This window comes from Jaculus jaculus, chromosome X, assembly GCF_020740685.1.
Source record: "Jaculus jaculus isolate mJacJac1 chromosome X, mJacJac1.mat.Y.cur, whole genome shotgun sequence".
NCBI classification, from domain to species: Eukaryota; Metazoa; Chordata; class Mammalia; order Rodentia; family Dipodidae; genus Jaculus; species Jaculus jaculus.
In genome coordinates, this window is record NC_059125.1 from 116,317,311 (window position 1) to 116,329,895 (window position 12,585).

Sequence of the window (12,585 nt, forward strand, 5' to 3'; positions counted from 1 at the left end):
CACAGGCAAGTGCTTAACCACCAAGCCATCTCTCCAGCCCATAAATTTGTTTGGTTTTGTTACAGAAAATATTCATAGTAAATAAGGCAGTTTTCTCCATATTGTGTCCTTCATCCAAATGTCCATTGCTTTTCTAATATGCTGTTAGTACACACACATTTCTATTCCTCCTTCTAACCCAGGAATTATTAGGAACATGATAAATTTGTAGTTGATAACAGCAAAAAGCAGGTAAGCAGATGACAGAACCATAATACAAGCACTGGAGATGATGCCTTGGGAGCAAGCCATTTATGCTATATTTTATGTAAAATGGCTTCCCCTGAAGTGTGATGCAATAGCCATTTTGCTTCCATTTGCCTTCCTTTACTCTTTCCGGTCACAGCTATATTATTTTTCTAACTATTCTCAGGGGAAATGACTTTCCCTTTGAAGTTAATAGAGTACCACATTATCAAGGCTCCTGGGAATATAGGTAGAGTTTCATATGAAGATTGGGAAAAGGTTAAGGTATACTGAAAGAAAAGTTCAGTAAGGCATACTGAAACATTATAGTTGTCATTGCTTCTAGTTCTATTTGAGACAATATGGAGCATGAGGGATGTGTGGGACAAGAAATAAATATTCTCAGGGGCCTACTCAAAGATTATTAGGCTGGCTTCTTGGGGGTGTAAGGAAAGGAGCCAGGTTGATAGTTTTAGCCTCTCCAGAGCCATGAGGTAAAACAGGCTGATTAGTTACCCTCATTTGGCCTCTAGGCCTTGCTTATGCCTGCAACACAGGTTTTTGCCTCCTTAGCCCAGGCCCAGTGTCTTGGTTGGGCTTCCACCTTCTTTCTGCTGAGCAGAAAGTCTAGGCAACTGAATCATCATCCACAGCGATGGAGAGGGGAACATGCTGTATTCTCATCGGTCCCTCTTGAGATCAAAGCCACACATTGAGAAGCCACTGGTTGGAGTCAGAGGGGCAGCTTGTGGCCACAGAACAAAATAAATCTGATTGGGCCTCATGAGGTTCCAGTCTATGACTATTATTATTATCACTGTGCTGAGTACAGCATACACTAACACCTAGGCCTGTGGAAAGGAATAAAAGAAAGGTAGCTTCAGGCAAAACCAGAGACTTTTCCATGAGGAAAGACATGTAACCTTATTCTGGCTCACCTCCTCAGCTTCCTTCTGGGATGTCTTGGGAACATAGTGGCACCGGTTAGCATAGAGTGGTTTCAAATCCTGTAAAGGGAAATACCACAACAACTGGATTTGGGCTTTGGAAAATCAAACAGCAAGAGCTCAGCTTGGTAATGAAAGCTTTGAAAACACACACATGCACACACACATACACACCAGCAGGCAATGGATTGGGTTAATTTTTTAAAGTGGCCCATCTAGGGAGCCTGCACATGTATGGATCAGAAAAGAATGTTCTAATAACGGATCTCCATTGAGCTACTTAGTTAATGAGAAACTGGGAAACTGCGAATGAGTTCCTTGAAATTTTGTCTCAGGTTTTCTTTTGCTTCTAATCCTTATCCTTTTCCAAATAGGCCCTAGGGAATAAGATCCAAAACTCCACGCTTTTGCAATATTACACTTCCAAATGAAGAGAGCACAGCTTCCACTATGAGGTCTCATTATCACCTGGGGACTGGATGAGGGCTGACTGCCTTAGCCACCCTCACGCTGCTGTAATTTCTTCAGCTTTCTCAAAAGGAAGATATGGCAAAGCCAGTCCCTGGAGGACAGGCAGCTACTATGACTCCTGAAGATTTTTAACTGAACTGAACTATGAGCCATTTTCATTCACCTACGCAGATTAAATAAAGCGAACAAATGTCAAAAGTACTGCTAAGCCAAAAAAAAAAAAAATGTGGGGCTCAAGGGCAGTTGATTTACCCTGCTGGTTTGGCCACCTTCTTGATGAGGGAGTTCTCAGGCATGGGGGCGGAGGGCCTGGGAAGAACAGGCAGGTACATGCCCGGGAAGTCTAGAACCTTGTAGCTAGAGGGTGCTGTTATTTTCAGAACTGATGTTAAGCATCCCCTGAGTGATAGAGGGTCTCTGGATAAAGTCATGTTAGGCTAAGATAATAGTTTATGTACACTGAACTTAGGGATTTGGTCCAAATGCCTAGGCATTTGTGAGGGGATTAACTTTTGCTTTTTTTCTCTATCTCCATTTCTCTTTCTGATCCTGGCAGAAGCTTTTCCCATACGTGTGATTTAAAATCTTCTGTATTAGGCACTGAAGGGCCATCTGCCTCCTATTCAGCCAGTGTCCTCATCTAGGAGCTAAAACTTTCCATCAGCTCCTTCTACATGACCTGCCTGGCTGTTCAATGTTCTGACAGTACACAGCCTCCGGTTCAGTTTGGATGGAATCACGCAGGAATGGAATAAGGATTCGCATGCTCACAGCTGGCACAGTTTATTTTGTATGTTTGTGCAATAGCAGAATCAGTACTATTGTATTTGATAGGCTGCTGTTCATAGCCCTCCTGACCTCCTGGTTTTATAAGTCATTCAGCCACCACCTGCACCAAATGAAGACAGGCATGTGTGATGATTGCCTATTTGCTGCTTCTGACTGCGACTCTCATTGAGGCCCCAGAAGAGAAGCAAGGATAGGCAATTGAGAGGCTGATAAGTCATTCAGCCACAGTTTGCAAGCTCTTTAGCCTGAAGGACTGGCAACTTTGGCAGGCAGGAATGGAGAAGGACAGTGCTGTATGTTGAATGTGTACTCTGTGCCAGCCCCTTTAAAGGCATATTTAGACCCGTATTTGATTTCTCCATCTTGCTAACCCTAAGGGTATATTGCTGTCATATACATTTGGCAGAGAAAGAGACTATGGCACAGGAAAGTTAAGGGACTTTTCCAGCTAATGAATGGTGATAGGTGGGAATTCTGGGGAAGGAAGGGAATATGAGAGGAAAGGGATGTGTGAGAAAGTAGGTCATAAGAAAGTTCGGCTACCCTCAAGCTAAAGAAACAGGAAGCAATGATGATAAAAGGCTTCAACAACAGGACAGGGTGGCTTGGATCACCCAGGTTGTGCTAGAATCTAAATCGGATGTTCATTTAGGTTGGCTAACAGACACCCCCATAAATTACTAAAGTTCACTTCCCCAAATCCCCAAAGAGAACTTCTAGACATCTTAGGACAGGTTCATTGTTAACAGAAACATTTTCTTATAGGTTTATCCCGCCTTGTTCCAAATCCTGAATAAATGCTATTTTGCCAGTCACAAACTACACATCGTAAAAATAGGGTAGGGGGAGTAGCTGATGATTACAGGAAATTGTCCTGTAAATAGGACTTGTTTTAAAAAAAAACATTTCTATGCATTTGCAAAGAGAGAGAGAGAGAGAGGGAATATGGATGTACCAGGGCCTCTTGCCACTGCAAATGAACTCCAGATGCATGCACCATTTTGTGTATCTTGCTTTATGTGGGTTTGGAGGAAATGAACCCCAGCCATCAGGCTTTGCAAGCAGTCACCTTTAACCGTGGAGCCATCTCCTCAGCCTTGGAGCTTAAATTTTTTAGAAAACATCAACTTCTACTGAAATCAATGATAAAACATGTTATACACATCAGGGAAATGCAAAGCAAAACCATGAGATACTGCCTCACACTCACTAGCAAGATCAGATGAGAGTTGGTGAGGAATCTTCATGCATTTTTGGTAAGAACGTTAACACAGTATAGCTACTTTGGAAATATAATTATCATATGACTTAGCAATTATACTCCTAGGTAGAAAGGAAATGAACATGAAAACAGAGGTCCATTCAGAATGTGTACGCAACGTTTATAGCAGTAGCATATCTAGCAGCAAAAAGATGGAAACAACTCAAATGCCCATCAGCTAATCAATGGACAAACCAAATGTGATATATCTACACAATGGAACATTAATAGACTATCAAAGATAATGATACTGATCCATTATATAATGTGAGTAAACCTTGAAAACAGTACACTAGCTAATCATAAAATGCATGCAGTATAGAATTTCATTCATATGAAATGTCTAAAATATCGATAGCTACAGAAATTGCAAGCGTATTAGTGGTTGTTTAGGGCTAGGGTGGGTGAGGACATATGATACAATAGCTAAAGGATATAGAGTTTAGTTTTTGGCATGTGTTAGGTGGTGTGATGTGTGTGTGTGTGTGTGTGTGTGTGTGTGTGTATGCATGTATACTAAACATGCATGCTGGGGACAGAGGAGAGGGTTGGGTTTCGTCCTCTGTTACTCTCTTTTTTTTTTTTTTTTGTCAGACTAGCTGACAGTGAATCCCAGTGATTCTCCAGTTTCTGATCCCCACTGAAGAACAGAGGTACGTGGCCACAGCCAGGTTTTTACTTGGGTGCTGGGGATCAAACCCAAGGCAAATCAGGCCCTCTCAGGCCCTTGTGATGCGTGGCAAGTGCTCTTTCCCACTGAGCCCTTTCCCCAGCCCTGGGGTTTCTGTATAAGATGATAAAAATCTTGCAATATTGACTGATGTCTGAACCTAGTGGTGAATATACTAAAATCCATTGAATTTTGCTCTAAAAATGGGAAGTTATACAGGATATAAATATTTCAGTAAACCAGTTTAAAAAATAGGAATGCAAGAAGGAGGGAAAAGAAGGAAGCCATTTTAGCTCATGACGCCATCAAAATCTACTGCAGGCCTCTTAGCCATTAGGCCTCCGTTGCCATGGAGACTGTGTCGCAGAGTGAATACTGCTTGTCAAATGGGGATAATAATGCATGCCCTACATATCTCACAGGATTGCTGTAGGTCTCGAATGAGATAATAGATGTGAAGACACATTGAAAAGTTAATGTAGTACACAAAAACAAGAAATTAGGGTTATTAAGATGGCTCCTATTGAATACAAAATAGCATGCATATGATTATTGACTGTATCCAACCCCCCAAAATAGGTATATTTTCAGAGAGTAATATACAAAGATCTTAAAAATGGCTATGTTAGAGATAGGATTTTAACATTTAAGTGTTGCTGATGTGTCATTTTCCTTTTATTTTTTAATTTTTCTTTCTTTATTTTTGTGTGTATGTGTGTGTGTGTGTGTGTGTGTGTGTGTGTGTGTGTGAGAGAGAGAGAGAGAGAGAGAGAGAGAGAGAGAGAGAGAGAGAGAGAGAGAGATTAATGAGTATGGATACACCAGGGCCTCTTACCACTGCAAATGTTCTCCGGATGCTTACACCACATTGTGCACTTGGCTTTATGTGGGCACTAGGGAACTGAACCTCAGGCCAGGTCATTAGGCTTTGTAAGTAAGTGCCTTTAACCACTGAGCCATCTCCCTAGCCCCATTTGCCTTTTGAAGAATCAAAAATTAAGGAAAAATGATGTTTCTCCGAAAAAAAAGTGTAAGGGATGTGTCTGACAGAGGGGTTCATACTTATATAACTGACTTTAAAGGAAACTCAGAAAAAGTGCCTCTCTTTCTCCATTTTTATTTTTCTCCCTGACCAGAAATTATTTCCTGAGATACTATTTCAGAGATTGTTGAGATGCCAGCATTAACCACATGAGTTCCTTTACTTTTGGCAAATGAGTGTCTGACTTCTCTCTGGAAGGAGGGTCCAAGAAGCTGACATGTAAATGATAGTTTCTTAAATTATACAATCTCTGATCCTGTCAAACCATTGACAGTACTTCAAATTACCTTAGCAATTAACCAGTAGCTAAAACGGAGTAATATGCCATTTGACCCACAGATGATTCTAATAATCTAATTTTGTTCGAATTTGATTGGTTAGGAAACAATTTCTCTGGTGGAAACGATGAATAAGTGTGCAAGAGTGCCTTCTGTGCAAGCAAGAGGATCTGAAAGGGCCCAAGGTCTATCCCCAGCACCCACATGATAAACAGACCATCCACACCTATAACCACAGTCCTGTATGGGGTTGGAAACAAGAGAATCACTGGAGCTCACTGGTCAGCCAGTTTGACTGGAACAATGTAGCCACAGTGAGAGATTCTGTCTCAAGGAAACAATATGAAATAGCAATGGAGGAGGACATCTGATGTTCTCCTCTAGCCTCCACATGCAAGTACACAGAGCATGCACATATGTACACATATGTGCATATGCTATACACACACTCTTTTCAGATGGTGGTGACCTCTGGTGGTGGTGACCTCTGGGATGACTCAAAAGGCACCATAGTGCTGAGAAGAAGTGACAGAGGAATGCTCAGCACTGAAACATCTCTATCACACCTTCCAAGGCTCAGGGTCCATGGTGGAGGAGTCGGTGGGAAGAATGTAAGAGCCAAAGGAATGACCGGACTCCTTACAATGCACTCTTCCAGACACGAAATGATCTGGATAGCCATGATCTTGCAGTGCCTGGCACTACCTACACAAGACCAGCATAATAGGAGGAAAAGATGATGACATTAAAATAAGAGACTGATTGAGAGGGAGAGGGGATATGATGGAGAGTGGAGTTGTGAAGGGGAAAGTCGTGGGGAAGGAGGAATTATCATGGTTTATTGTCTATAATTATGGAAAGTATAGATAATAAAATAACAATTTTAAAAAGCAAAAAACACATAATTTTCAACAGTTCATGAGGTATTTTCATTTTCAAGTTAGTTCAGTTGAAAAAAATTACTTCCCAAGTTTGTTGTAGGGACTGAGTAAGTTGCTTTGTCTTTCTCTTGAGTTTGGTCTGTGGGCCAGATCAAGGCTACTCTGTTATTTCTTGGGTTCAAGGATCTTTTTGCCTTTGTAGCCCCTTCCATTAAAACCTATTTTAGGGGCTGGAGAGATAACTCAGCAGTTAAGGCACTTGCCTGCAAAGCCTAACAACCCAGGTTCAATTTCCCAACACCCATGTAGAGCCAGATGCACAAAGTGGCATGTGCATCTGGAGTTCATTTGCAATGGCTGGAAGCCCTGTCATGCCCATTCCCCCCACTTCCTGTTTCTCCCTGCTTGCAAATAAATAAATAAACAATTTTAAAAACTATTTTAAAAATTATATTTCATATGGCTGGGGAGATGGCTCAGTGGATAAAGAGCTTGCTGTGCAAGCATGAGTAACTGAGTTCTGATCCCCAGGCCCCACATAAAAATCAGATGTTGTGGCAGGCTTCTGTGATCTCAGCACAGCTATAGAAAGATGGGAAGCAGAGATGGGAGAATTCCCCAGAAGCTTATGGACTAACTATCCCACAGAACATTGCTATGAACAATGAGAGATCCTGAATCAAAAACAAAGTGGAAGAACTGATTACATCTTACTCCTTATGCATGTTGTGGCATACATGAACGCACTCATCATACAAACACACACGTGTGTGTGTGTGTGTGTGTGTGTGTGTGTTGTGATTTTATTATTGATATAAAGGCAAACACATTTATCATATAGTTTTTGTGAGACCCAAATAGTATGTAGGTCCTAGCCACTGCATTTACTATGCTTGATGGAAAAGTTGGCCAGAATATGAAATAGTATGAAGCACAGCATGTTTAAAAAAAAAAAACAATAAAACACTGTTCGGTGGTTCAAGGTACTTGCATGCAAATCTTGATGACCCAGGTTTGATTCCCAGTAGCCACGTAAAACTAGATGCAGAAAGTCGTGATGTGTCTAGAGTTATTTTGCAGTTGCAAGAGGCCCTGGCATGCCCATTCCCCCTTCTCCCACCCTCTTTCTCTCTGCTTGCAAATAAATAAATAAAAATATATTTTTAAAAAGAAAGAAGAGTAAAGACCTCAATAGAGGACCAGATGGGAATGGCCTTAGTCCCAGGCTTTTCCAGATAAGGAGCACAGGTTTAGGACTTGGGTATAAATAGGTCTTATTCAAGTCTTCACTGCTGCAGACTGGGAAGTATTTGGCACCTGGACTTAAGGATTGGGATGTGGGTGAAGGCATTAGCTCTAAATGTTCTGCAGACCCCTAAACCCATCACTACATTCCAACCACTGTTACAGGAACAGCAAAGTTGAGTACTTTTGCCACTAGTTTCAGGCTATTCCCTTAGCCCAAAGTCCCCAAGGCCTGGACTTGGCCTTTCCAAATCTTCCATATCAAAGGGTTAGTTCTGGCCCTATTGCCATTGGTAAGCCAGTTTTCAAGATGCAAGTGTTGTGTCAGCTATAAGAGATACAAGCCCTTTACCTCTTCCCTTGTATACATGTACCCCTCAAAGCACTTAGCACAGAGCTGAGCATCCATCACACATTCAACAAAGCACATGCACTTCAGTTCAGGACTAATAATACTTACAATGTGTCTGGCAGCAAAGACTCCATCGACTATGGCACAACAAAAGGCTGCAATCACACCAAAACTGATAAATACGATAGAAGCCACCAGCTGCAGGAGGGAGCAAACAAAAGTGTCTGTTAGCCTTCCACCCTTGCTGCTTCTGGAGACTAGGCGCTCCCCAAGAGACTGCCAGGCAAAGCAGAACTCTAGTCTACCACCGATGGGGATGCTTTGTTCAGTCATGCAGGATGAGTGGACAGGGAGGGAAGCAGGGTGGAAGAGAAAGAGCAAATGAAGCACTTCTTTTATTTTCAGGGAAAGCTAAGAAATTCATGAAGTGAGCACTAAATGAAGAGGCTTGCTGCTATTCAGCATGCTGTCCATGGAGGAATTTGACTGCATAGCCCTTCCATCCTCAGATTCAAAAAAAAATTGAACTTTGAACATTATGTATTCCAACTTTCTATTTGATTTGTGTGAAAATGGAGGCACAGTGAGGGGAATGTGGTATGTTCAGAGTCTCCACCTAGTCTTTGGAAGAGCTTGGTGCCCACCAACTCCTAGTCCTGAGTTCTTTGCATCCTTTAACTCTGCTACACTATGACATAGCTGGAACTGGGGATGACAAGAGCGAGTCTTAGGTCCTTCATAACCTTACAGGTGGCCACTGCATCACTGAAAAGAGGATATTAGGCTTACTAAGAAGTATCAGATATAACAAGGACTGAAGTGTCTGAAACTGATCAACTGGCATACATAGAAACAAAATATGTTCTTTTTAATTTCTGGTTTTTTGAGGTAGGGTCTCACTCTGGCTCAGGCTGACCTGGAATTCACTATGTAGTCTCAGGGTGGCCTTGAACTCATGGTGATCCTCCTACCTCTGCCTCCCAAGGGACTAAAGGCATGCACCACCACACCTGGCCAAAATGTTTTTATTGAGATAGAATCTCATGTAGTGAAAGCTGGCCTTGGACTTGCTATGTAGCCAAGAATAGCCTTATACTCACAATCCTCCTGCCTTGGCATTCTGAGTGCTGACATTACAAGCATGTGTCAAATAAGAAACAGGTTGCTTGAACCAGATTGCCTTGTTCATTAATCGTTTTAGATAAATTTTCCTGAACAAGTGTCATCTATTACCAAGATAATGCTGCAACCCAAGGTTTGGTGGCGTAGGGGTTTCGAAGTGTCTCCAGGGGCAAGAAAAGTATTATGTAAGTCCAGCATCTGCCTTTGTTGATTGTCACAACCACATGGAACAGGCTTTTTTCTTTCTTGAGTGTTTTGGGGGCAAAGAGGATGAAATAACATGGCATCAAGCTACTCCCCAGGGTGAAGGAAGAAATCAAAGCCAAGGACACCCTAGGGTTCTCCCACTTCAACAGGCTGAGAGGAAATACTTATCTCCTTTGGGAGTTGTTCAGAAACCTCTCTCCATAAATCTCACTTCACAGCACTGCAGATAATTGGTAAATAATGGATGAATGATGTCATGAAATTGGCATTATTACCTATGCTATGATCAGCTCTACAATTAAAACTGCCCCATTATTTTGAATAATTTAAACCCAAAGTGCAAACACAACTGGCAGGGGTAGGAGTCCAGGTGAAATGGAAGAAGAAAACTATTAGAATTCCCCTGAGAGTGATTCCCATATTGCTGGGGGAAAACATATGGTTAGAGTTCTTGGTCCCTAGAGTTCTTACATTATCTGATTAAACTCACTGTTAAATAGACCCCACTATCAAAGTTTGGATGCTACAGAGACTTGTAGAGGGAGAGTTTAATCAGTCCACCATCTGACCACTCACCAGGCTTCTTGATTTACAAGTCTATAAAACTGTAATATGCATGCAGTTCAGTGTATACCTTCTCCCCTTGCCCTTGAGGAAGCCTTCTCAAAATTCAACCCAGAAAAGACAACAGTTTGCCTTTGAGGGGGATCACATTAGGACACTGAACTTTGTAAGCTGCATCTTCTGCTATATGCTGATACTTCCTTCTGACTTTACAGCACACTTTGCTTTGAACTATGGGTAACAGATACTTTCAGTTGCTTTATAAATTGACTTTGTTTTTTCTGTACCTCAAGTAAATTTATTTTCATTTTCTTTTTGTTGTTTTGTCTGGTTTGGTTTGGTTTTGTGATACAGAGTCTCACGCAGCAAAGCTGGTTATGAACTCGCTATATATCCGGGGAAGATTCTGAACTTCTGATTCTTCTGCCTCCACTTCCCAAGTGCTGGGATTATAGGTATAAGCCAACACACACACAGCTTCCATTTATTTTCTTAACCAAAGACTCCTAGATTCTAATTTCCTAAGAGGCAAGAACCCTCTGTGAAAACTTCTCCAAAAGACAATGCATCTATAAACAAGATATAAGAGTCACCAATAATTTGGGGCCTGAAGAATGGATCTCACAGAAGTGAAGACATTCTAAGCAAGGACAGCAGCCTGACTAGACTGGTTAAAGCACTCCTTTGAGAATGAGAAGGAAAGCTTAAGAGGACTGGCTAGGCCAGTGACGGAACAGTGGTCAAGAGAAAAAACAGTCCCATGCCACAAGTTCACTGAAAGGTAAGTTCTCTGGAAGAGTAGGAGAAAATGCAAAGTAACAGGTGGTTTCTTTTGTGGCCAAATTTTCACAAGCTTAAGAAATGCTTAACTTATCCACATAAACAGTAAGCCTTGTACAGGAATGAAAACTTACCATCTGTCGCTTGTTCTCCACAAGGTTTGATCCGATGATTCCCAGGAATGATCCAAAACCAAGCTGTAAAGGCAAGATAGCATATATAGAGCATGTAGGAAAACAGTCAGCCTGACCACACAGCCATTCCAGCTACTGGCTATGATTCAAGATTACAGAAATGAGCTCTAGTATTAATGTCAAGGCCACGTGCACTTTCTTGTACAAAATAGTGTGTCCAATAAAAGTGTACTCTCCCATCACTTGTCAATTTTTTCTCTTCTAGAAATGACTCACTGCAAAAGAAACTCATGTGCCTTCAAACTAAAAGTAAAGGTCAACTATAGCTTTTAGAAACTGCCCATTTCAATTTTCATATCCATTACCTGGCATGTGACTGGTGAGTCAGTAAGAGACATATAATGGGGAAGAGCTCACATTAACTTCTGATCTTTATCTGTTTTTGAAAAGGACCTTCCACTCTGAAGCATGGATTACAGAATAAAGGTTTGTGATGGCAATTTTTGATGCATCTGGCATACTAATCAACTTCAGGAAGTACTTTAGAAATCAGCAAGCACCTTAACCCACACTAAAAAAAAAAAAAAGAAATAAAAAAGACCTTTTTTGAAAGCCTGTATTTGTGGTTGACCCACTGCAATTTATGTTAGCACTTATTCACCTCTTTTTCCATCTCTGCTTCATTTATGGACAGAAAGCATTCATTAAAGGGTGAGCAGAAATGGCAGTGTAAAACCCTAAAAAACAATTTCCCTGTCTAAGTGGTTGGGATTATGGCTCAGTGTAGCAGATCCCACTGCCCTCTCAGCTCTGCCATTAGTGGATTGAGTTTGCCCATCTCAGCTGAAAATGATCACTAACTCATAGCTATTGATGGAGATGAAAATGGAAGAAGTAAAAAGTGGTGAGAATGGACCAATAAATCTAACACAAGTTCAGCAGTATAGTTACATTTCTCTTTAGCCTCACTTAACACTCTGACTTTGCACCTGCAGCTTTACCTGGGCTCAGAGGGGATCGGCTTCAGAGCAGGCCTTACACTGGAATTTGAAACTCTAATGAACCCAAGGGCTGGGCTGGAAAAGAACATGTGGAAGAACTGACTGGAAGAAAAGAACATAGTTTCCTGCAGGTCACTCAGCCAGCAACCATACCTGGGAAACAGAAGCTAAGCTGAAAGTGCATGAATGGCCATCCAAGACACTGCTGAGATGATCTTCATGCACTGGCTAAGCTGTGCTTTTTCTCACCTAGTCTTATTTCAAATACACCCAAATGTGTTGCCCTAATGTATACTGATTAAAACCTGGCTATTGGCCAGGCATGGTGGCATACGCCTTTAATCCCAGCACCCAAAAGGCAGAGGTAGGAGGATCACCATGAGTTCAAGGCTACCCTCAGACTACATAGTGAATTCCAACTCAACCTGAGCTAGAGTGAAACTCTACCTCAATAAACGAACAAAAAAAAAAAAAAAAAAAAAAAACCACAAAGAAAACCCCTGACTATTGTGCTAGAGAGCTGCTGTCTCCGTGGTTAAAGTGCTTGCTTGCAGATCCTGACAGCCTGGGTTCAATTCCCCAGTACCCACATAAAGCTGTATACACAAAATGGTGT

General features: G+C 41.6%; 1 protein-coding gene across 3 annotated transcripts in view; it reads right to left on the minus strand.

Moving 5' to 3' along the window:
* Tmem255a (transmembrane protein 255A) overlaps nucleotides 1-12,585 on the minus strand; it is a 56,160-nt gene that overhangs the window by 26,865 nt on the left and 16,710 nt on the right. For all 3 annotated transcript variants that reach the window (XM_004653922.2, XM_045139984.1, XM_004653921.2), the window contains exons 3-5: nucleotides 10,969-11,031; nucleotides 8,270-8,359; nucleotides 1,164-1,232 (exon numbers count right to left, since the gene is read on the minus strand). In XM_004653922.2, coding sequence (XP_004653979.1) covers nucleotides 1,164-1,232; nucleotides 8,270-8,359; nucleotides 10,969-11,031 — 222 coding nt within the window. The remainder of the gene's footprint in view (nucleotides 1-1,163; nucleotides 1,233-8,269; nucleotides 8,360-10,968; nucleotides 11,032-12,585) is intronic.